The sequence below is a fragment of the Rhineura floridana genome, chromosome 2 (genome assembly GCF_030035675.1).
Source record: "Rhineura floridana isolate rRhiFlo1 chromosome 2, rRhiFlo1.hap2, whole genome shotgun sequence".
In the NCBI taxonomy this organism is placed as follows: Eukaryota; Metazoa; Chordata; class Lepidosauria; order Squamata; family Rhineuridae; genus Rhineura; species Rhineura floridana.
This window is the reverse complement of record NC_084481.1, coordinates 114,968,840-114,994,993: the sequence shown is the minus strand read 5'-3', so window position 1 is coordinate 114,994,993 and position 26,154 is coordinate 114,968,840. Positions and strand designations below refer to the sequence as shown.

The following is a 26,154-nucleotide window of genomic DNA, read 5'->3' as shown; positions in this document are numbered from 1 at the left end:
GGAGAATGTTCACACTAACAATGTAGTAGCTTTTAAACAATTACACCCCTTTACAGAAGTTGCTGAAGCCACTAGGCTAGCAATAGGGAACCTGTGGCCCTCCAGATGTTGTTGAAGTCCAACTCACACCATCCCTGACCAATGGCCATGCTGTTTGGAGCTGATGGGTAATGGGAGTCCAACAACATCTGGAGAGTCACAGGTTCCCCCATCCCTTTGCTAGGCAGTCATAAAGACAAAATACAGCACATTTGGAAAGAGCCCCAATGACACTTGCACAACATGGAATTCTACTGTTATGCTCCCAAGGCTACTGATGGAGCTCCAACATGTGCATTTCACTGTACAACTTAAATTGCACATGCTCTGTGGTGAACAACTAGAAAACCAAGACAGATGCAGCCCCAGTACATGCACGTTGTGTGTACCATATGAGCACATTTGATCCCAAAACAAATCTCATGCAGTTTTGTCCCCAATTAGTTCATTAACATTTTTGAGTCCCTGAGTATATTTATGTACCGTATTTATTTATTATTTGATTTATATCCCACCCTTCCTCCGAGCAGGAGCCCAGTAGTTCATCAGCATCTCCCCCCCCCCCAAAAGAAAACCACAAAGCATGATCTTGGAAATGATGACAAACATAACATCAATTCAACAAAAATCAGAAGGCCTTACTTGCTATTTGATGACATAAAAAGCATTCTATCATCTCATTTTAAAGAAAGATGAAAGCTGCAGTTATGAACAGTGAAGTCAAATATAATTAGCACCAAGAGAGTCACAAAATTAATTTTTACAAGTATACAGTGCATAGGAAACAGTATTGCCAGTTTCTTACCAGTAAGAACTGCAGAATGTCCTCCTCCTCCAGTTATACTTTTGATGTTTTTCTGACTACAGGGAAATTCCCTCAGGGCCTGGGGCACAAGTACATCTTCTTTATGGCCAAGACCAAGTTGTCCATAGCTGTTTGCTCCCTAAGAATGTAAGATGGTAAGAAAAGTCCTGCTGCATCAGACCAAAGGCCCATCTAGTCCAGCATCCTGTTCTCACGGAGCCAACCAGATGCCTATGGGAAGTAGGACACCAGGGCAAATTCTCCACACTTGTGATTCCCAGCAACTGATATTCAGAGGTGTTCAGAGGCATACTTCCTCTGATAGTGAACATAGATGCCATCACAACCTTGTCCTCCATCAATTTGTCTAATCGTTTTTCAAAACCATCCAAGTTGGTGACCATCACTACATCCTGTGGTTCTGAATTCCATACTCTTAACTATGTACTGTGTGAAACACTTCCTTTTGTCTGTCCTGAATCTTCCAACATTCAGCTCCTTTAGATGACCCCAAGTTCTAGTATTATGAGAGATGGAGAACAAAGTCTCCCTATCTATTTTCTCCACTCCATGCATAATTATATGTACCTCCATATATCCCCCTCTTAGTTGCCTTCTTTCTAAACTTTCTAAACTACAAAGCCCCACATATTATAACATTTCTTCATAGGGGAGCTGCTCCAGTCTCTCATTCCAGCCCCTTGATTATTTTGGTTGTCCTTTTCTGAATTTTGCCCACCTCTACAATATCTATGATATCAGTAGTTTTATTTTCAATCCCTTTCCTAGTGATTCCTAACACGGAATTTGTCTTTTTCACACTGCTAACACACTGGGTCAATATCTTCATCAAACTATCCACTACAACCCAAAGGTCCAATCTTGGTCAGTCACCACCAGTTTGGACCCCATTAACATTTATGTGAAATTATGTGAAATTTATGTGAAATTTTTTGCCCCTGTTTACATCATTTTATACATGCTTACAAAGAATCACTTTCCTTTTTATTGCAACCAACCTGAACAATTTTGTGTCATCAGCAAGTTTGGCCACTTCACTACGCTAGATCATTTATGAACAAGTAAAAAGCATATGTTCTGTTACTGACTCTTTAGAGATTCCACTTCCTATATCCCTCCACTGGGAGAACATTTATTCCTACTCTCTGCTTCATGTTCCTTAACAAGTTACTGATCCATAAAACCACCTGTCCTCTGATCTCATGTCTGCTTACTCAGGATTCTTTGATGTACCTGTCAGTACAAATTTTTAAGAGTGAGGTATCCTTGCTCATTTAGACCACAATCCTATACACATTTACCTGGGTGTAGGTCCCATTGAACTGAGGTGACATATATATGATTGCATAGATAAACACTGATTAATTCCAAGGTTTCTAGGTTTCCTGTGTTTGTGTTTTGCAGTCAATCAAGTTTGAATTCTAGTTCTATATTTTGTAGAGCCCTAATTTTATTTATTTTATTACACTTAGTCTTCCTCCAATAGTGGCATACATAAGGATTATCTAATTTTATCTCTCATAACAACTGTGAGGTCAGTTAGATGATGACGTCATTCAGTGATATTTACTGCTGATTAGGAATTTGAACCCAAGCATCTCCAGTCAAAGTACAGCACTCTATCCACTACACACACTATCTCTATATCTGAGTGCTTGCTTCCTTTGATATTTTTGAACAGGTTTTTAACAAATGTATGTATTAGAATGAGACAGAAATTGAACTGGGAATCTTCTGGTCTGCACTCTGCTGCCATTTGTGGGAAGTCCCTCAAAGTTTAATGGCATTAACAGTGGCAGCAATGAGCCCACCCATTCTAAAAATCAGTAAGGCTGTAAAAGTAATACAGTAGAGCCCATACAGCAGGTTACGTTCCAGACCCCCACCGAAAAGCAAAACCTGCCGAAAAGTGGAACTCCATCAATAAAATGGCGCCCGACACCCGAAAAATGCCATAAAAGCGGAACAAGCACCATATGAGTGGGGTCTTACTCTAATCTAATTGGAAGCCGCCGTATTAGCGGAACGCCGAAAAGCAGGCCACCGAAAAGCAGGGCCCTACTGTAAGTTGAAATTATACATTGCAGGAAACTTGCCTGAAGCAATCCTAACTCCCACATTTTCTTGCAAAAGATTTGACATTATCATCCCAAGCGTAGCATCAGAAGGATTTTTTTTTTACAGAAATCCTATATCCCAGATAATGTCCTGTACACTTTTGCCTTTTCCTACCAAAGATTTTATGGCCTCCTGGATTCATGCAGTCAATGGTGCAAGCCAGTCTAGACTCTACTATGACATAAATCTCATTAGATTTAGTGGAACCATTAGCCCTTGACCTTTTACTCCAGGGAGAGCTCTATCTTTGAAGATTCTTGCCAATATCATTTTTGAATGGTCATGTGCATGTCCATTTCATATTCATCCCCTTTGAAGCACAAAACTGGCAAGCATCTAGTGGCTCAGCTGATACTTGGAAACATGTCACATCAATTTCAGTGAAAGGTACTTCTGAAAAAATTATTTGAGAATCAAGTGCGCATATATTTTACAACACACATCCATTATTTTCTCAATGAAATGTCATTATGTGTTATCCAAAACCTTGGCCTCCTTCCGGCATTTTCATATGCGATCCTAATAAGTGCATCTGAAGTCATCTCCAGATGTTTTTGCCATATATAAATACTGTTAATGAGAGATAATTTGGAAGGGAAAAAACCTCACTATATCTTCAGGGCCAATGTAAAAGAAAGCTGATTTAAGCTTGTACAAAGAACTGCATCTTTGTTACAGAAAAACTGTTTAATAAGAACCACAAGACCTAACGGCTTGCTCTGACACATAGCCATAATCCTATGACTATTTTTCCACATTGAAAAACAGCACAAGTATTCAAAGAATACGGCCTAGAGGGCATTACATTTTGGGATATTTAGCCTTATTGGACAGCTCCGGCATATGCGTACATACACAGTTAACTTTAGGGAGGCAGTGCTCAAAACTCTTTACAAATTCAGTTCAGTTTTCTCAGCTCCACTAGAATTGTTCTCAGGCATGTCACATGCAACACTGATAGCAGTGATACCATCAGGGCAGGATTTTGGGACAGACATGCTGGGCCCAACTCAGAATTAAAAGGGTTTTCAAACACAGCAAGACGGCTTACCACATTTTGGAGTAAATGAACATTACCATCTAAAGAGGGGGACCCACATAAGATCATTAAGTCCAAAGTTTATTTTTGTTCATTATTACATTTATAGTCCACCTTTCCTCCAAGGAGCTCAAGGTGGCATACATGGCCTCCCTCTTCTCCATTTTATTTTCACAACAACCCTGAGAGGTAGATTAGGCTGGGAGGCAGTGGCTAGCCCAAAGTTACTCAGTGAGTTTCATAGGGATTCAAACTCAAGTCTCCCAGGCCCTAACCTGACACTAGTCAGTGGGCAGGGACAGGCAGCAGCCCTTAATTCTAAAACTGGAGACGTGCTGTAAACCCACCTCCAGCATGTATTGGAAACCCTGTTCTCGAACTCTAGATGCATAGACATCAGCTACAGGTAGGGGAATGCACCCATATCCTAGATACATTTTTCTTGTCACTATATCTCAAGTTCTAAAGGTAAATCCTCCTATAATAATGAGTTCTGTGGCTGAGGCCTGGCTGATGGACAGGTACAAAGCCCTAGCAAAACATTTTAACTGCATTCCCCACAAACCATAAGCAAAGTGCCACTAAAATGTGAAGCCACTTTCATCCCTTTCCAGCAGAGAGCAGCATCGGCTAAAACTCCTCACAGAGCCTGGACCGTGGAATTGGCAATAAAACATTTTCCATTCCTAAAATGAGATCCAAGCTACGCGGATAAGCCATCTGTTCTCAATGTATGAGACCCCTCAAAGCTTCTGAGGGAATTTTAAATTGGATTTAGTGTAAAAAAAAATGAATAGCTCACTATCGTCTTTCCTGTGAACGGAGGCTTTGAACCTTTAAAACAGCATGCCAGGGAATGAATCGGCAGATTTCGATGTTCCAAACGGGTAATTTGGAATGCTGTATGTGCCTAAACTGGGACAGAGTTGAAAGAGTTGCGGGGGCGGGTCACCTATTGGCTTGCTACCTGTCACGCGATTGTTAGTCACAGAGCCTGGTCCTGTTTTTTTTTTTTAAAGGCATCGATAGGCAAGTCAATTAGTGGCATGCATATTTGTACGGATTTCATCAGAGATAGAGGTTTGCCAATAACACCTATCTGCTTCTGTCAGTCACCGGGGAGAGGGGGAAATGGGAGAGATATTCATCTCCAGTGAATATGATGTTTATGAAAACTATTTCAAATTTAGGAATTTGTAATTTAGGAACAAAACAGTGTGAGCCCGCGAAAAAATATTTGCAACGGACAAATGCACCCTCCCTCAACAGCAATGAAAAGCGAAGCCCAGCCTCGCGGCTTCTTTCCTCTCCCCATGCTTCCGCCCTTCCTGGTGCCACTGCGGGAACCTACCCAAGCGAACAGCGCCTGTGTCGTCTCCTCGCGTATAGCGTCCATAACATGGCGAAACAGGAGGTGCCACTCCCGGAAGCACCCATAGAATTAGCTGCAGAGCGTCCCCCCTGCCGTCGGAAGTTGGCGTGGCCAGTGGTTCTCCTGGGCTAACGGCAGTCGGCAAACGGAGTTGCCCGGTCAGCGTCTCTCTGTTGCCGCTTAGTGGTAGTGGGGAAATGATAGATAAGAGTTCTAGCTTTTGTAGTGGTGCATCCCAACAGCCTTCATTATGGTTACTTGGAGGGAACCGCCAGGAAATTAGTTGGAGTCACTTCTGAGAAACGTGTAGGTAACAAAAATATATCATACTTCTTCTGGTCTCATTATGTTTGAACAGTCTCCGGATTCGGCTGATAGTGCTGATTCGTAGGAGAAATTAAGCCGTGGAGAATGTGTGGATAACAAATTTCAAAGGTATAATCGTTTCGTCTGTGATAGCAAGCAACACACAAAAGAGAATCCTTTAGCACCTTGCAGACTACCAGATTTATTGTTGTTAGCTACAGCTTGTGCAAACATTAGAGCAGTGGTTCCCAAACTTTTTTCCCCGCGGGCCACTTGAAAATTGCTGAGGGTCTTGGTAAACCCCTTAATGATTTTGCTGCCTATTGTAGCAATTGACATGCTAGGTGCTTTATGCTTTTTAATAGTATTTTTGTTGCTTCTTATATTTGTTAGACATACTGTATTGCAGTTTGAATGCTGTAGAATGCAGCTTGTGATGCAATAAAATTCAATACCAGAAATAAAAGTGGCAATAAAAATACAATTAAAAACCAATATGGATATTTAATGTGATGGATATGCCGTCTCCCATCTTCAACCACCAATCCACAGTTACCACCTGAATGAAGCTCGCAGACTACTGGTGGTCTGCAGACTGCAGTTTAGGAACCCCTGCATCAGATTATACAGACATTTGTTCTGTGTGTGTGTGCGCGCAAGTGCTTGAATGTATGTGAACGTTTATATCCAGAGTGTATATCGGGTGGGAAACCAGGCCCAGGATCCAAAAGTGACCCTCCATGCCTCTTTCTCTCCACGGGCCATGCTTCCTAAGCCACACCCCTCGCCAGACTGCTCCACACCCTCCTCAAGGGATTTTGCCTGGCTGGAATATGACCTTGAACTATGATCATGCCTCTTGCTTCCTTGGATGGAGGATGATGAGATGTGTGTGAGTTAGAAACCTCTGTCTTTTTCATGGCTGGAATGTAGTCTAAGGGTAAGAGTAGCATCCTTTGCCTCACCCACCTTAACCTCTGTCCCTGCCCACCACTGGCATGTAGCCAAGAGGAAATGCAGCCCTCATACTGAAAAGGGTTCCCTCCCCCTGATGTATGTGCATGGAGGAACCCAAATAAATCCAGGAATTGTGATTGTTTTGTATCTGCTGAATGTGTAAACATGTAACTGCGTAAATGTGTAATTCTATATCCATGTCTACAATAGGTCTGCCAAACCACAAAGGTAGCAATGAAGTGCAAGTTTATTGCATGCATTCCTTGCATGCTTATTTCCTACCACACAACATGTGAAAAGGGCATGATTGTGCACCTATTTACATAACATCTGAATGTGCCTCTGAACACATGCAAAGTACACTTTTCTCAATATTGTATAACTTCAGGCTGTTTAGAGGGCACAGGCAGGTTATAGAATAGTAGAGCTGGAAGGGGCCTATAAGGCCATCAGGTCCAAGGTTCATTGAGGTCCTGGATGAGAGGGTGAAGTTTTCAAGTGGGCCTGTGCCCAGGCACCACTTCTGTTTAGAAACTGACCAGAGCTTGTAACCTCCTTAATCCTGCTGTCAGGAGGACATATCCTTTGTGTGCTTTAAACGTCATGTGCTTTAAATGTATAGTGTTTACACACAGGCACAATCCCAGTTTGTAACATCCTCAAATTGAACAGTTGCATATTTGTGCATAATGCCCAACATGGTGATGTCTTGGTAAACAATGCTCTACAAACAGATAGCAGTTGTTTAATATACACATGAATTAGTGTGTATAATATATATAATACTCAAAATTTACAATTCTGTATTTCAAGAGACAAATAGGAACTACAGTAAAATGTTGCAGTGCAGAGTGCTGCTCTTCAGGATTCTCAGTACTCCATTCCTTTCCCCCTCCCACCATGTTTTCTTTTTCTCCTAGCACTCAGCATTCCACAGCCACTGAGCATGCTCAGCCTTAATTGCATTTTTTGCGGGGTTTCTCCCATTTGCTTTTTGTTTATGTACTTCTGCAAACCTTCATGCTCAGCTGTTTCAAAGGCTTCAGACTGATCCAGCAGGATCAATAGGATTCAGTTAGCTTAGTTGTCCTCTGGGCAGAAGTTGTTCTTGTTTTAACACATTACAATTTGTGTTAATGAGGGTAGTCTATTGTCTACAATATCATTGGGAGGGGGGTAATCCTAGATTCACAATTCATGTAGTGTAGCAGTTAGAATGTCAGACTAGAACCAGGGAGATCAGGGTTCAAATTCTCATTGGGTGGCCTTGGACCAGTCAATCTAATCCATCTCATAGGGTTGTTGTGAGGGCAAGGAAGACCATGTACACCAGGGACTGGGGAACCTTTTTGGTCTGGTGGGCCAGATCTTTATTTCCTCCCCCACCCACATGGGTCAATTTTGACAGGTGGGCAGAACCATTCACTTGGCATCATTATGACATGAGATTATTGACAAGTGATCAACACCTGTCAAAGTTGGCCCACATCGATGAAGGGAGCTAGTTCAAAACATTCATTCAGTCCTGTGCACAGAGCTTCCCAAATGCCCAACAGCTGATTGCTGGCTGTTTTGTTTGGGAAGTGCTTGGTATAGGGCTTGCAAAGTGCTTTGTGCAGCGCTTCCAGAGCACCCAACAATCAGCTGGTTGATCAGCAAAGCCCATTTCAGCCAAACCCTACCCTTATCTGCCCCACACCTGCAGATGTCATATTTTACAGGTGGGTGTGGCTTACCTGAAACAGCCTGACAGGCCAAATTTGGCCCATGGGCCAGAGGCTCCTTGCCCTAGGTGTATACTGTCCTGTCTTTCTCAGGAGGAAGCATGGTATCAAAATATAAGAAACAAAATTCTCAGGAGGCACAGACATGCTGAGGCAGTGATGTGTAAAAGTGCAATCTCCGAAAAGTATTTAGAACAGTAGATATTGTTCCACTCTAAATTTTAGTGTCACCCCACCTCAAGTGTTTTTCCAAGACTCAATTGACACACAAAACAATGCTGTTTTTTGTCTGAGCTCCTTTATTGTTTATTTGAAAATAGAAAAATGGGGAGATATGTCATTGGCTAAGCACTCTGGCTACTTAAAAATTCTAGGACCACAGTAAATGGTGAAATTACTAACACAGATGATAAAGTTGACACATCCTATACACTGAATATAAATATTTAAATATCCTGAAAACATATTTGCTTATATTATTGTAAGTGAATTCCTGTATCCATCAAGGTCAATTGCAAAACTGCAACTGGCTTCAAAAGAGATTTTTTTAAAATCCAAGTACTACAGATTAAGGTGCAAATATTAATTTAACAGTATCATGTTTTCTCTTGAACTATAACCATAACACAGACCCAAAAATATCTAATAAAAACACATACAATAGAATCCAGTTGTTTTTAAGAAATGCTACTCTTTGAGAAGCACAGAAAATCTGATCCATTATTTCTGCTTGTTTCAACTGTGATTATTTATTGTTAAGCTTCAAATTCCTAAAAAAACTAATTCCAAATGTAATTTAAGACACAAGCAAAGTTTGCTTAGATACGAAGGCAGATCAAGAAGGAGATAAAGAACAAAGATTTTAAAACAGGCTTCTGTCTCCTGGTATCTTGAGAACTATTTGGATCCTAGAGCAGACCACAAGCATAGACTCCTCTGCCCTACAGCAAGACCCTCCTGTGGCTATGCAGCCACTCCAACCTCTACCCCTTTGACATAGCTTTAACTCCTCATAACTTACACAGCCTTGCCTTATCACAAGTTCTGTCCAAATCTGACTAAAACGTGACTTTAGAGGTGTAGGTTATCTGATGCATAAGGCCAAGAATACTTTTCAAAATTAGTGTCTGCTCATTTGGGCTCATTTTGCTTTTGTTGTTACTATAACTATAAGTTGGTCATGCAGTCTCTAGAGGAGGGGTGGCCAGCATGATTCCATCCAGATAGTTGGCTGGGGCTGATGAGAGTTGTAGTCCAACAACATCTGGAGGGCATCACAATAGTGTTGTTGTGCATATTATTATCCTTTACACCTACAGTTAGTAGGAAACCATGAACTTCCTCCTCTCCCATGTATGATGTTCAGATCAATAATGGCCTTTCAGGGTGGGTATTTTTTCTTCATCCAAAAATATAGACTTGTACCCCAAGATAACCTAACTTAAGGAGCTATTATTATTTATATTTATTGCCCGCCCTTCACCATCAGGTCCCAGGGAGGGTTACAAAACCTAAAATACAATATTAAAAAGAATTAAAACACATTTCATTTGCAAGAATAGGGTGGGTTCTGAAAACAAACATCTGAGGAGCCAAAGGCCAGGGTAAAGAGGAGTGTCTTTAGCATTTGCTGAAAACTGTACAGCAAAGGTGCCAGACGCACCTCTGTAGGGAGGAAATTCCACAATTTAGGGGCTATCACAAGAAAGCTCTCTCCCAGGCCACCATCCCCTGAACTTCTGACAGTGGTGGAACTACCAAGAAGGCCCCCTTTGCTGATCTTAGCACCTGAGAAGGTCTGTGGGAAAGGAGATGGTTTCTTTGATATTTGGGGCCTAAGTCATTTAGGGCTTTAAATCTAACATGAGCACCTTGAATTGAGCCTGGAAACAAACAGGCAACCAATGCAACCATTTTAGAACAGGAGTTACATGAGTTCTAAAGCAACCCCAGCCAGTGATCTGGCCACTGCATTTTGGACCAGTTGAAGTTTCCAAGTCGTCTTCAAGGGCAGCCCCATGTACAGCGAGCGCATTGCAATAATCCACTCTGGAAGTTACCAGAGGATGGAGTACTGTGGCCAAGTCATCGCTGCCCAAAAGGGGCTGTAGCTGGTGAGCCAGCCGGAGCTGGAAATAGGCACTCCTAGCCACTGAGGCCACCTGAGCCTCCAGTGACAATGCTGGATCGAGGAGTACTTTGAACTACATATGTTATAAAGGACATTGCCTTACACAGAGTTAGGCCATTGTTCCATCTAGCTCAGTAATGTCAGTGACTGGCAGTGGCGCTCCATGGTTTCAGACAAGTGACATTCCCAGCCCTTCCTGGAGATGCTGAGGACTGAACCTTGAATCATCTGCATGCAAAGCACATGCTCTACTATAGAGTATAATTCTTCCACATTAATGCTGTTGGATTACATATATTGCAAGCAGTTGCATAAGATGGGTAGGATCAATATATCAGTTCTTAAGAAGAGGTGTATTCTTCGGGAGCCTGTGGGTAATTAGTTCTATGAGGCTGCAAGTCTCTGACTTGCCAGGGCTGACATCAGCACCTAGCATCCTCAGGTTGAAGGGCAAGTTGATGCCCCCTTTGTTCAGCCAGCCCCTCTAATGCCAACAGCTGGGAAGCCACCCACCATTTAAAATTTCTTACAATTCCCAGAGCATCCCACATAGTGTTGCTCAAAGGCATTGCAGGAAATTTAAAATAGAGGTGGCTTCCCAGATTGAGCTGCTATTGCCAAGTAAACATATAGCTGGGTTGTTTTTTTACCAACTAGCACCTTGTCATTTACCCCCTTCAAACTTGGACTCTAAATAAGAGTGAGAGTTGCCAGCCCATTATCACCTTATCCTTGGAGAGGTCTCTCATTGTTTACATCTTAACGGATTTCACTAATATGGACTCAAAGAGCCCCAGTACTAATACAACATCTATCTCTAAGCTAACTTATACATAGGTTAAATTTGAAAGGATCGATTGCAACATTTTGACACTTTTGATCCAGTTGTGTGAAATGCCTAAGCCTGCTATTGACCACAAACTTAGGTTTGCAGGTCTTAAAGATGGTTCTCACATAACATTGTCCCTAAAGGCTAGGTCATACCAACATATACTAGATTATGCAACATGTGAAAGCACTCACCCAAATTGACAAATATAGTGTTTACTAGGGGCTTTGCCCCTGCATGCTTCACATGCCACCCCTCCCCCAGGTCACCAAGGCATCTCCCCCCTCCCTGTCTGATCTTGCAGGCTCTCCCAGGCTGGAGGAAAGGGAAGCCTTGCTGAATAGGTGGCCATTGTGACCACCTACTCCTGCCACTGCCCGCTCTGCCACTTGGTCTTGTCTGGTTGCCCATCCACCAACCTTCCTTCCTTCCCCACCACTGCACAGCCTTGAGCTCAGCATGGCCCAATCATGCTACAGTTTGCAGCGCCACCTGTCTGTGGCAAAGCAAACTGCAGTGTAACAGTTAGAGGCTTACAAAAATATAGATATAGGATGAAATTTTCATCAGGCAATATTGAATTTCTACCTAGGATAATTAAGAGAAATAGCTGAATCACACATGCAAACCATCACTTGATCTTACATATCAACAAGTGATGAATATATGTAAGAAGTCGAAGATACAGATATACTTGCTTATAAGGAAACACACATAAAGGAATGCATTTTGCATGGTAGTATAAAGATACCATACTAGTTTCAGTTCCCCAGCTTTCCCCATTATACTCACATGCAGCCAGGTCAGGTAACCAAATGAGAGTATAATGGAATGAGCCAACACTGATATAGCATCCTTCTTGAATGCAAGGTGGAACACCTTCTTAAAACATAGTGGCACATACATGGTCTGAGACAGGGATGGGGAACTTGTGGCCCTCCAGGTGTTGCTCGGACTCCCACTCCCATCAGCCCCAGCAGAATGGCCAATGGTCAGGGATTATGGCAGTTGGAGTCCAAACATTTAGTGGGCCACAGGTCCTCATCCCTGGTTTGTGGGATCCATTCTTCAGTAATGGCTAGTACTAGCCCTCATTGGACTACATGGACTATTCATGTATTTTGTTGTAGCAATTCCTAAGATCCTATGTTAACTGTTTCAAGGTAAAGTGAATCTGCTTTCCTTCCAAATTGTTGAGTGAGTGGGGGTCCATAAAAAGAGAAAGGGAAAAACAGCATGTAAATATTGGTATAGTTTACAGGGGTCCATAATTAAGAACAAAATCTTTCCCTTTGATTCATCCTTTGGTTTTCAGAAAGTGGCATTCTGCATAAAGCACACAGAGAGTATTGTCATGCCTAGAATGGGACACAATCCATAGGCGCTGAGTGTAGAGTGGCTGATGGTCACTGGAGAGGTTAGATTCCCAGCTGCTTTCCCATCTTGTTGAGGGCATCACTGACAATGTCCAGTTCATGACGTAGTTCATTCACCACATTAGCAATGCTCCTTGTGTCTTTCAAGATCTGAACACTTTGTGTATATGGGTTATAATTCATTCCAAAAGGACGCTTGATTGTCTTTGCAAACTCTCTGTTCGGATGGGGGGCAAAAGGGGGAGTTTCTGATGAAAGCCAACTTATATCTTAGCTTTCAGTCAATGACCATTCTTTGTATGCGAGTACTACAACATCTCAAGAATTGCTGTAAGTCATCAGAAATTATACTCTATAGGGAGGGGAAGAGTCACCTTCATAGTGAAACACCATGATAGATGCAATAGGTGTTAGATTGTTAGATGGACAATCCAGGAATGACAGCCCAGGAAAGAGAGGGAAACAGGAGAGAACAAACAACCCAGAGTCTAGGAAGAAAGTAAATGCAGGGGAATGGGCAGAAGATGAAGGCTGATGGTGGGCCCTCAGTAAGAAGACTGCAGAGGATGTGGAAAAGTTAACCAACCCAGGAAGGAAGAGGAAGGGCAGAGCCCCTGGCTCTGGGCTTTAAGAAGCAAACGTTTTAAGGAGCAAAGGAAGAAGAGGTTTCGGTGGAGGAAGCAGCAGCTCCCAGGTGGGGCAGAGCCGTGATGCAACTTTCCCAGCAGGTGGGTCACATTTGCTTACTGGGAGAGCAAGGGGAGGCAAGACGGCAGGGCAGCTGGCACACTGCAAACACACCAGCAGGAATGCTGGATAGGTTCTACCGGTGTATTTCCACTGCACCAACCCTCCTTGCCACCCAAGCCCCTCTCTCTCCCAGTAAGCAACAGCGACTCACCTGCTGCAAAGCTAGCATAATGGCTCTGCCCCACCTGACGAGCCACTTCTGGGTGGAGGAGAAAGGGAGGGAGCTTGCAGGGGACTATTGTTAAGTGCCAAGGACTGGGACAAATGTAGACAGGGTGCTGATGACAAACAGTAGCCTGGCATATCAAGCATGAACAGGCCAAGAAGGTGGCTGATAGATCCTTTATCCAAGGAGGAAGAAGGCCAGGCTGAGGGAAGGCCAACTGCTCCAGGAAATGCAATCAACCTGAGCCTAGAGGGGTGAAGTTACACTCAGTGGTGAGCAGATGCAGGAAAGAAGTAAGGGGATATGGGGCAAATATAGTCTGTCTAGCTGTGTGTTGGTCCATCTGTGCTCAGTATTTTCTACACTGAGTGGCAGTGGCTCTGCAGGGTTCCACACAAGAATCTTTCCCACAGGAGATGATTACCTGGAGATGCCAGGAATTCAACCTGGAACCTTCTGCATGCAAAGCATATGCTCTACTGTGCAGTTCTTCTGAATTGATGCTATTTACTGACATACTTACATTGCAAGAAATCAGACAGGGTGTATAGGAGCAACATCTTTTTTTTTATAAGTCCTTCTGTACCACAGACCCAAAACTATCAAGCTACAATAAAAGATACTGTTTGTTGCTATACTCTCAGAGTACAGCTATGTATTTCACCAGCTGGGATAAGACAGTGGAGCTGTATAGCATTGGCCTGCCTCCCACAAGCCCTGAGGCAACACTAGCAATCTATTTATTACAAATAATAGCATTTAAATAGTGCCTTTAAGTTCTTGGCATACATTATCTTCTAATTCTTATAATAGCCCTGTGGGGTGAATATTATTTTACTCCCAAACTGCAGATTGGAGGGGGGGGTTGCTGAGAATTACTGGCTTTCCTAAGTCCACTTAGCAAGTCCGAGCAGAGGTAAAATTTGAACTGCCTGCTTTCAGATTCATGGTCGATCCCTGTGTCTCTTAGCCATTACACTGCACCACTTGGCCATTCTGTACTGCATGGATGAGTGGAATAACAACAAAGGTTGTGGTGGTTTTTTAAGGTGTCTTTCAATCTCCCACCTGTTCTTAACAAAATTACCTCATCTTTTCTTTTGCATCTTCAAAGCTTTCAGAAATGAAGTAAACTTCCTGGAATGTCGTAATCATACATTCTTGCTTGCAGGTGACACTGGGATCAAAGGGCTTCACTTTGGCACTTCCAGACAGTGCATGCTGGTCACCAGACGAAGCAAAATGGCAAAGATTGATTTTTGCATATATTGGGGGCATCAGCATCAAAGAATCATCAAAGGTGTCAAGCACAGCACAGATGAATTTATGTGACAACTAAACCCTGGGCTTTTAAGGATTATTTCTGCTAATTACAGCAATTCTTTTTTAAAAAAACTGATACTCCTGTAGAGCCTTCTTGTACCTTTTTTACTCAAACTGAGCAGCACCTTATTATATGAGACATCATGCCAAGTCTCATGAAACTGTCTCAGTGGTCACTGGATACATTGTATTCATGGAGAATAAGGGGATCAGTGCTGCTGGCCATAATGGCTACAGATTACCTTCACTGTTGGAGGCAGTACGCCAGTTGCTAGGAATTACAAATGGGGAGGGTGCTGTTGCACTCAGGTCCTGCTTATGTGCTTCCCATGGGCATCTGGTTGGTCACAGTGGGCCTTTAGTCTGATCCAGCATTGCTCTTCTCTTGTTCCAAGGAAGACTTTAAGAATGGGCAGATGCACACGAAAGCAGATAGTCCTTCTGTTGCCCCAGTCCTAAGCTATATAGAACTCTCTAAAATCTAGATCAAAACCTATTGCTTTAAATTGTGTTTGTAGCTTCCTTGGAATTACCTGATTGGAAACCAGGAAAGTGATTTTTGTTTCTTTCTTAATGCTGGCAAGATATGTTCCAGCTGGACAGCTCCAGTTAACAATTGCAGACCATCTGGTGTGAAAAACATTTCCTGAAGGTAGAAAGTTTTTAAACTATTTGCTTAGAAGACCTGTTGATTGTAGGTGGGAGAGGCTTTTATTACTTACCTTCAGTTCACTGATAGATGAGAGTAAACCAGCTCCATAGGCTCTTAACCGGCCTTCTTGCTTACATAACCCAAACTCTACTGTGAAAAAGTAGCACTGAAAAGGAAGAGAGGAGAAACAAAGAGAACCAGTGAGCCTTTAACAGTGATACAGCACAATAAAACTCAAGCAACCAGTGTTTTCATGCTCCCTTTCCTGGATGAAAAGTAACATAAAAACTAGAGACTCAACAGTACGCTCACTAAGCGTTCAGGCAAACAAAAGGCATAAATGTTATTTCTACTTTTGACTGGAATGGGATTCTTTCCCTTGAAAAAGACCACTTTTGCCTCCACCCTTGATTTGCACCATCACCCATTAATTGAAATTTTAAAAACCCAGACTTTGGATTCAGAAAAGCCCCCTAGATCCTCAGTTCAGCCTTGAGAAATAAAGACACTTAGCCACTCAGAAAACCCTTTGTGTGAGAGGGAAAGGGAAGATGCCAGTGGTTCCCAAACCTTTTTCCCCACAAACAACTTAAAAGTTGCTGAGAGTCTTGGCAGACCACTTAATAGTTTTTCTGCCTGTTGTTCCAATTGTAATGTGCTGTGCTAGATGCTGTATGATTTTTAATTGTGTTTTTACAGACACACCATGGACCACCTGAATGAAGCTCTCAGACCACTGGTGGTTCATGGATCACAGTTTGGGGATCCCTGATCTATATGACAGCCCTACAGATATTTGAAGATGGCTGTCGTAAAGCCTCTGTTCTCCAGACTAAACATACCCAATTCCTTCAACCTCTCCTCAAAGACAACAACACTTTGGTTTTGCTGTGACAGATTTAATTCCCTTTGGAAAGGGCCATTTTGTGTTTAGTTTCTGCTGCTGACCCAATCCACCTATAGTTAACCAGAGAAATAAAGTGAGATTAATGATTTCCTTCACCATAATGTGCATGCCTGTGGTTCACATACATTTTAAGGCTCTTCAGTATCTGGAGTAGCTAACAGGAGTGCACAAGAAGGAACCCCTGAGGTAGTGGGTTGTACTCAAAATACTGCTGAGAGTTGTTAGAAGACTCTTATTCCCCTCACAGAGCTACAGTTCCCTGGAGGTTTAACAGTCAGCCCCTCTTCCCAGAGAACTCTAGGAACTGTAGTTCTATGAAGAGAATAGAGGGTCTTCTAACGCCTCCCAGCACCCTTCACAAACTACACTTCCCAGGATACTTGGGGGGAAGCCATGATTGTTTAAAGTGGAATAAAAATGGAATAAATGTATGGTGTGAATGTGGTCAGACATCAAGTCCAACTCCCTGCTGATGCAAGCAATCCATCACCGCCTTGTGAGGCAGTATCTTCCATTTAAATTCTCCATCATACTGCTAAGGAGAACATTCTGTCAGTGCAAGCATTTTCTCCTTGGGCAACAGAACTTTACCCCGCTCTCTTCCCCCTGCATGCCCCCCAAATCTGTTCCAAGGGTTCCCCCAAACCTCTGGAGCAGATTTGGTGATGCATGGGGGGGGAAGGGAAATTCCCCTTGAGCTAGCGCAACTATTTAGTTGAATACTCGTGGCACACTCTGGTCTGTATTAGAAAGAAACACAAAGGGAACTTTTAGTCACTCTGGAAAAATAGCCAAACTTAACGGCAGTATTTTTTCAGGTAGTCCAGGGTTAACAAGCGAGCGCTTCCAGAGAACACAAAAATCAGCCTGTAGCAATTTTGTGTTCTTACCATGCAAAAACTCTTTATGTTCATCCTTGATGAGACCAAAGCACCCCTCCCCCAAGCTGGCTAAACTACATGTGCTCAATATGACTTTTATACTGTGTTTATGTATATGTTTATGTATATGAATATTGTTTATGTATTTTGCTTTGTAAATTAATTTGATATGTTTTTATTGTACCTTGTGTATTCTATTGTAAACCACTTTGAGATCTTTTAGATAGTAAGCAGTCTATAAATGGAAATAATAAATAAATATATAAGTAGTACTGCCCAGGAACATGTTGCACAAAGCAGCCGATATATTTTACTTACAGTTGCCAGCTTCTGAACAGCTTCATCAGATGCTCCAAGCGATACCATGCCAATTTCCTGAGAGAATTGGGCAAAACTGGGTTCAGCTAAAAGAGGGACATGGCCCAAAAGCTCATGACAGGTATCACTGGAAAACAGGAACAGCAAACTAATGTTGATTGAGGTAGTTCATCACTTACCTCTAGTATGTAAAAGCAATTGAGGATGACAACCTCCAAGTATTCTGTAGGACCATGGACAGACTCCACACTTAACGGGACATAAGCTTGTGTGAGATACATGTTAGGTACACAAAGCGGTTTAGAAACCTGGTAAGTATATGTAAATATATATATATATGTAAAGAGTGTTGATGGGGGGAAACATATTAAATAGTTTTGCAAAGGCCCAAATTATGCACATGCATACCGAGCCTGACAATCTGTCCTATGTGGTGGAAATATGGACATAGAGAGCCAGTTTGGTGTAGTCATCAGAGTGTCAGACTAAGACCTGTGAGACCAGGGTTCAAGTCCCCATTCAGTCATGAAACTCACTGGGTGATCTTGGGCCAGTCACTGTGTGTCAGCCCTAACCTACCTCACAGCGTTGTGAGGGTAAAACAGGGAGGGGAAGAACTGCGTACACCACCTTGTGTTCCTTGGAGGAAAGGGGGGGATCTAGGGGTGTTGCGAGTATGAAATGGAGAGGGGGAGAGTCATTATATAACACTGAGCTCTTTGGAGGAAAGTTAGTATATTGTTATGGGTTTGGAGTTGAGATGGATAGTCCCCTTTCAGTCTCTGATTTGGAATCCTGTGCCTGGGGGTGAGAAACCCGCTCTGCTGGTCAGATGAGTTTCTTTTGTTAATCTAATAGAGTGGCCAGGTGGGTTAATGGGTCTATCAGGTGCCCATCAACTGGTGAATGGGCCAGGGAGACCCTTTTGTCATTAAAACTCTTCAGGAGAGCCTCCCCCCCTCTTGGGGTCAAGGAGACGCTCATGTTGTTAGTGTGTCTGGAGAAAGGCTGGGAACTGGAGGCAGGCAGAGAGACTGGCTCTCTGCACCATGGCTTTGGGGTGCCTCCTGTAAACCTGATGGAAAAGCTGGATATTGGACTGCTGATGCCTTGAACCCCTCCATCCTAAGCTCAGGTTGGAATGTGTGTAAATAAATAAACCATATTTCATAAAGACACCACAGTCTCCGCTGACCTCCTTTCCAAGGAAACGAAACTGGGCGAGCACAGGGACCCCTGGAAATCTCACAGCTCGGAGATTGGGGTGGCATGCAACAATATAAAAGATAAAATAAATGTAACAATAAATGGATAAAGTGACATGGATCTCTACATGGAGGCATGGAGACCCAATTGGATCTATTCTTCCTTGTCAAAAGAGGAGAAAGATCACATTAATTGGGACTTCACAGGGAACACCCATATTATTGCACATGACATGATTTATATATATGGTGGAGTTGGGTGCCTATTTCTCTATTGCAGAAAGAGAATCATCAGGTTGGGCAAGCATGTGAACCAACCCACAGAGAAACCAAAAGGCCAGAAAAATATATGATGATGAAGATGGCAGTGTTAAGAAAGGCATTCCTGCTTGGTAAATCTAAAACATAGATGAGTTAATTGGTCTATAGGAAAGTAGGACAAGCAAATAAGGTAAACTTATTTAATTTGGTATTTTTCATCGTAGTGAAACTTCTAAGACACTGGAGCTCATATTTTCATACACTAGTGTTTAGAGCTAGGCTCTTAGATTAAGGAGCTCAAAAAGAAGAGGAAAAACCCTCAACTTGTTTTATTTCTTCAGTTGTACTAAAAAAAGTGGAAATAATCAGTATTGGGAGAGCTACGCTTGTGTTAAGTAGGTTTGATCATCCTCAGGTAGGAGAGGTTCTATTCACCCAGTACTGTTCACTGCCCACTAACTCATGAGACTTAACACAAATTGGATTTGATCTACATTTTTGGAAATGAGGACATAATCATGTCTAGATTTATAATATTATTATAAAGCCTAGCTTTAAGGTGCAATCCTGTACCCATTTACGAAGGAGTGCCCTTCACTGAACCCAATGGGACGTATATCCAAACAGACAGGAAAAGAATTTCACTGACCAACACCAAGCTTTCATAATGGGTGCTCTTTTTTTGGAATAAGCATAACTGTGCACATTATTTAGAATAAGGATTTTTTTAAAAGGTTGCTTACGGTTCTGGTGTGTAGAGAGGGTCTGAACTGTGCCTAACATACTGAGTGCAGTGAAATACTCTGAAAGCTAAACCTGCCAAGAAATCTCTGGGTGACAGGTATCCAGCAACGGGACGGATAGTAAATCCAGTACGCTCTGCAAAACCAAGACATGCACCACAATTCACTTTTTTTAAAATACTACGACATTTTTCACATCTTTATAATCATTTTATTGTACACTACTTTAAGCATTTCGTTCATGCTGAAAAAATAGTTTCACTGAATAACCACACACAAAATAACAAATACAAATAATGAGACATTATAGCCTAAAAGTATTTTGTACATTTTGAATGTTATTTCCATAATAAGGAATAGCAAATGTTTAAGTTGCCCTCTGACTGTCAACTTCTGATTTCAAAACTAAGAACAAGGACCAAGCCTTTGTTTCATTATCAGATGTTAGCAAATTTAGAGGATAAACATCCTGCAAACTCCCCTCACAAAACACCCATGTTCCAACAGTTCACACATACAGTATATTGATCTCTAGCGTGTTGTTCTTCATTAAAGCCATATCACAGGTGTAACCATCATCATGCTCCAGATGTTGCTGGACACAACTTCCAGCATCCCTGACCATTGCAATCAATGCAGGAGAATCACCATGCTGGCAAGGGCTGATGGGAGTTGTAGTCCAAAACATCTGGAAGGCAGCATGTTGGCTACCCGTCATATTGAAATGGTAGCATTGCCTCAGCCAAAACATCTGATCAAACAGATGTCTGCACATTACCTTTTAGAAAACGTGAAACATCCTCTAGCTGGGGTATGTTGTCTTCTCGGTACCCACAGTAGTTGGTTAGCAAAGGTAGGTTTTTAAGATATTCTCTGCAAGCATGGGTTGGGTAGAGTTTATTCAGCTCTCGGAATACAGTGCCCCAAGTCCTGATCTCCTCCTCAGTGAATTCGACTTTTGGAATTGGGTCACCACTGTGATGAGAAGGCAGAATAAAGGATTACCTTTAACAAACATTTGTTTCTACATAACGTTTTAGAATCCCAGTTTTACCTTAGATTCAGTGTCCCAAATTTTGTTTGTCTTTTGCGCTATTACATGTTGGAAACATTGGGCTGACTGTTGCTTGTAAATTCAGATCAGCCAATAGGAAAATGGCCTTCGAAGTTGGGTTCTGCCAGGTCTAGTGTTAATTACCAAAGGCAGGAAACAATGCCTATCCAGTGGCATCTGTCACTTTGGGAGGAGGTTGGCCAAGTCACTGAGATGTCAGCTTGATCTGAGGTCATCATGAGCTCAGTTTTCATTTAGAAACAGCTAGTGCATCAAAATGCATCAGAAAGGGATTCTTCCACATTAAGAGCCCTGATATGCTTTCAGGGAATCCCATGGTTCTTTGGAAGACATTGGAAGCCACTGTTCTGGGAGTGGTGTGTGTGTGTTGTGAACAATAAGAGATGGGAGCAAAATTTGCTTTCCTTTTTTCTCCCTCCTATAAGCATTCATGCTGTCATGTCACAAATACTGTTAAAGCTTTTGCACTATCCAGACATCACATGAACATATGGAAATGGAGTCCCTTTACACATTCATAGTATGTCTGTTGTTCCATTATTTAAAAAGGCCCCCTCTCTCCACTTTAGCTTAGTTGTGTATTTACTGGGAAGAGTGTATACATGTAATGGGCAATCAATGCAGGAGAATCACCTCAATCTACCTGGATGGTCACCTGCACTGAACACACTTTGCATCACAGCCACCTGCCAAGATTGTGTTGTAGTGGTTAAAACCTTGGATGAGGACTGGGAAGCCCCAGGTTCAAGTCCCTACTCAGTCACAAATTTCAGTAGGTGACCTTGGGCAAGTCTCTCAGCCTAACCCTACCTGAAAGATCATCTTATCCCTTATATACCTAGTTGACCATTGCGCTCTACAGGTGAGGGCCTCCTGCAGATATCATCAGGAGGTCCATTCCATGCAACACAGGAAGCGGACCTTTAGTGATGTGGCACCTACCCTTCAGAATTCCCTCCCCTCGAACATTAGATAGGCACCATCTCAGTGCCTACTAAAGACCTTCCTCTTTCAACAAAGCTTTTAAGTAGAGACCTTACACTAGTCTGGGTCTGTGTTGGAATAATTTTTTAGATGTTTTTAAAGCTTTTAAAAAAAAAGATGTTTGAAAGATTTAATATGTTTTTAAGGATGTTGTGTTTTAATATATTTTAAAACCTTTGGTTTTTAAAATGTTTTAGGGTGTTTTTAGTGTTTTTGTTTGCTGCCCTGGTCTCCTAGAAGGAAGGGCGGGATATAAATTTAATAAATAAATAAAAATTACTCATAGGGTTGTTGAAAGGATAAAATGGGAGTGGCAGGTCCACAGACATTGCCTTGAGCTCCTTGGAGGAAAATGCAAATGCAATAAAATGCAAATACAATAAAAATAAAGAAATAATTGGTTTTTTCCTGGTCTTATAAGTTTGATAAATGATTTTAGATAAAAACTTTATTTTGGTGTGACAAACTCTAGCTTGGATTTGGAAGGAGCTAAAGGGAACTGGCATGGCTGCATACTTTATGTTCCATAATATATTCTCAACCTCTACATTTGTCAATCAACAGATTATTACAAATACATAATTCTCCAGTCCTTTGTCCCTGATCCTGTAAAAGATTGCTGCAAAAGCATTCAGCAGGCATTGACACATACTGTTTGTAGTTCATAGCCAGGTCTGCAAAATATTTCCGTCTCTTGCGATAAACATTGTCTTTGAAACCCTAAAAGTGAAATATTTTTAAAAGCTCAGGTCAGTCTTTATAATCAGCATGCTTGTATTAAAAAAAGGAAGGAAGGAAGCACTGTCTTCATGCTAGCTGTTTCCAGACTCTTGCTATTTTGGGGTGGAATTCAATCACATACCTGGAAATTCAGGGTAGAGACACACTTAATCATTCTTCCAGTTCCTGTGCGCCTCCACTTCTCTTTTCTGAAAATGGGGGCACACAACGCTAGTCAAACCTTGCCCCTTTTTACTCTAGATCCTGGTGGGATCAGCTTGAGTGCATTTTTTTAATTATTATTTGCTTCAAAGAGATTTTGCACCAATCAGCAGATCAACCCATTCCCCCTCCAGGTGTGGCTAATGGAAACGCTTTGCTGTAGGTGACTAGTGTTCTCACAGATTCAAACTGCACAATTAAAGCTGATTTGGAGGTCTTGCACAACAAACCTGCTTCTCCAAAAGATTGTATTAATTTTATGTGATAAGGAAAGTGACAGGAAAATTCACTGGGCACAATGTCATCTACCTTCTCCGCAAACAAATAAGAATGAATGCTCATTAAATTGCCAATCTCACCTAATCTCCATGCAAACAAATCAGGATGAATGCTCAATAAACAGGTCTTCTGAAAGCACCCTCTGGGTAGAGACATACTCACTGTTTTCCAGTCCCAGTGTGTCTCCATCTATCTTTTCTGAAAACACACACTAGTCAAACCCGGCCCCTTTTTACTGTAAACCCTAGTGGGTTCAGCTTGAGTGTGGTTTTTTCTTCAAAAATTCACTTCAAAGAGATTTCACAACTGATCAGTAGATCAACCCGTTCCCCCTCAAGGTAGGGTCAATGGAAATGCTACTAGTGTGTTCACAGCCTCTGTCAAAGCAGCTATGGGGGAGCACAAAGTTTACACTGTGGTTAGACTATGTCTGGTCATTATTGAGTATTCATTCTGATTTGTTGTACACCGCCCTGAGAGCTTTCTGCTGTAGGGCGGTCTAGAAATGTAATTAAATAAAATAAATAAAAATAAAATAAATAAAATAAATTTGTTTACAGGACAGTAAGCATTCATCCCACATTCATCCTGATTTGCTTGTGGGGTATTTACCCATCTTCCCATTAATCATTCATTCATCCCACGCTTTTCAGTGCATTTTCCCATTGCTTTCCAAAGTCACATTCTTTTTTAAAGTGGGCTTGCTGTGCTTGAGTGGCAGAGTGCCTTGGTCCTCTTTAATTGCACAAACCTAAATTTATGGCATGTGCTTGAATCCCTCCTGCAAAATAGTGGCAGTCTGGAGGCACCCAAAGTCCCAGATCTAGCTTACTAGACTCAGAATTATTATGGCTGACATTTAGTATGTTTGATCTGCAACAAACTCTGATACTGGAGTACAAGTCTAAAGTATTAGATAGTCAGATATTCAAAGTAAATGCTTTAAGGAGGTCTTTAAAGACAACAAAAATATTGGGAGAGAAATGCCAATGTGCATCTACTCACTGGATGATCCGCGTCCAGGTCAGAACCGTACATCAGAACACGATTTGCACATTTATCCAAATCTGAGATCTTCTTAGGGAACCAGGGAATATTTTCCATATCTAGGGAATGAATAAAACCCATATGGCTATTAATAGAGTTAAGCTGGCTAGGAAAATGGAACCATTTTCACGGCTAGCGATGACAGCTAGAAAATGAAATCTAGCTGTTGAGGAATTATTGTCAAGAGAAGAAGAGAATGTCTCCCTATCTCACATATGCACAGCCTTGAGCACTTCCTCCTGTGGTAGATATGGCACAAAGGAACTTTAATACTAAAAATAGGGGAAGATCATTTAGTAATTTGTTAGCTATTATAGCTCTTATTGCTTGCTTTAAATTAGTATCAAGGTTTCAGTTCAGCTCTTGCTCTCAGAGATGTCATGCACGTGCAGGAGAGAAGATAATACTATAAAGTTATGCAGTGCAATCCTAAACATGTTTACTCACATGCAAGTTCCACTGTGTTCTAAGGACAAGTGGGAGACTGCAGTCCAAAATGCACTTGCTAAGTAAGGATCAAGCTCCACTGAGGACAGTGGGACTTTCAGCCCCCCAAAACAGGTTTGTTCTGCAAGTGATGTTTTCACTCAACTCTGTGAACACTGCTTTAGATATGCTTCTGCATCATATTTTTAACCAGCACGGATGTGTTTTAGCAAGTAAATCCTGCACTAGAAATGAAACTTGGGAAGAGGCTCACTTTAGACATGGCTGCACTGAAAATACACCCTTAGCAAAGCCCAATCTCTCACCCACCTACATTTTCAGATTATAGGAGATGACAACTTGTGGAAGACACAGAAGTTACCTTTAGAATGTCATGGAAAAAGCAATTGTGGTTACAGTTTAATCTACGGGGTGGAGGGTGCAGTAGTGTAGTCGCAAATTCAGAACTGCAGGGTCCCTTCATGATAGCCATGCCATGCCCCCTCACAGCCATGCCCCCTTTTTCCACTTTCCCTCACCTCCCTTGATTTTGTGTTATCTCGAAGTCCACACTTCACTGCAACAGACATCCCTAGGAGCCAATCAGCATGAAAGAGGGGACTGTGTGCTAGCTACTGAGAAGAGTCTTCTCAGTGACTGACTCACATCCTTCCATCCTGACTGGCTCAGATCAGCATAAAATGTCAAAGACTCTTCTCAGTAGCTAACACATTCCCCACTCAGTGGCTAACACTTTAATAGTGATTGGATCATACATAGCGACCTGGCTGGGACCCTGCTTCCACAAAAGTAAAGGGTCTAAGACACCTCCCCGCGACACCGGATGACTACACCCCTAGAGAGGTGGAAGACAAAGAAAGATGCAAGGCAGTAGTGGAGAACCTATGGCCCTCCAAATGTTGCTGGACTACATCTCCCACTATCCCATGCTGGCTGGGGCTGCTGGGAGTTGGAGTCCAACAAGATCTGGAGGGCCACAAGTTCCTCATCTCGTAGTGGATTTTTGCCTGCTGTCGCACATCAGAAGCGTCCATCAGGAAGCCTTCCTATGCAAGTCCTGTTCAAATGACTGCAAAGTCCTGCTGCCCTTCAGGTTGGTCCAGAAGCTTAACTGGTACAAAATGTGACAGTGCAACTGCTCACTGGGGCAGGGTATTGCCAATATGTCACCCCGCTGCTGAAAGATTGCACTGGCTGCCCATTTGCTACCGGGCCAAGTTCAAGATTCTAGTTTTGGTGTACAAAGCCCTATACAGCTTGGGACCAGGATATCTGAAAGACCATCTTATCCCTTATATACCCAGTTGATCACTGCACTCTGCAGGTGAGGGCCTCCTGCAGATACCATCTTATCAGGAAGTCTGTTCCGCACAACATAGGGAACAGACCTTTAGTGTGGCGGCACCTACCCTTTAGAATTCCCTCCCTTTAAATATTAGACAGGCACTACCTTGGTT

The 26,154-nt window shown here is 42.2% G+C and overlaps 2 protein-coding genes across 7 annotated transcripts in view; both read right to left on the bottom strand.

Annotated features, from left to right (window-relative positions):
• The window catches only part of SERGEF (secretion regulating guanine nucleotide exchange factor), a 143,619-nt gene extending 138,087 nt beyond the window's left edge, over positions 1 to 5,532 (bottom strand). For all 6 annotated transcript variants that reach the window (XM_061610223.1, XM_061610224.1, XM_061610225.1 and 3 more), the window contains exons 1-2: positions 5,374 to 5,532; positions 845 to 983 (exon numbers count right to left, since the gene is read on the bottom strand). In XM_061610223.1, coding sequence (XP_061466207.1) covers positions 845 to 983; positions 5,374 to 5,418 — 184 coding nt within the window. In that variant the 5' untranslated portion in view covers positions 5,419 to 5,532. The remainder of the gene's footprint in view (positions 1 to 844; positions 984 to 5,373) is intronic.
• A 3,488-nt stretch (positions 5,533 to 9,020) lies between these two features.
• TPH1 (tryptophan hydroxylase 1) overlaps positions 9,021 to 26,154 on the bottom strand; it is a 35,355-nt gene continuing 18,221 nt past the window's right edge. The window contains exons 3-10 of the mRNA XM_061610222.1: positions 24,209 to 24,309; positions 22,635 to 22,702; positions 20,702 to 20,898; positions 19,924 to 20,059; positions 17,715 to 17,841; positions 15,679 to 15,774; positions 14,721 to 14,854; positions 9,021 to 12,934 (exon numbers count right to left, since the gene is read on the bottom strand). Coding sequence (XP_061466206.1) covers positions 12,760 to 12,934; positions 14,721 to 14,854; positions 15,679 to 15,774; positions 17,715 to 17,841; positions 19,924 to 20,059; positions 20,702 to 20,898; positions 22,635 to 22,702; positions 24,209 to 24,309 — 1,034 coding nt within the window. The 3' untranslated portion in view covers positions 9,021 to 12,759. The remainder of the gene's footprint in view (positions 12,935 to 14,720; positions 14,855 to 15,678; positions 15,775 to 17,714; positions 17,842 to 19,923; positions 20,060 to 20,701; positions 20,899 to 22,634; positions 22,703 to 24,208; positions 24,310 to 26,154) is intronic.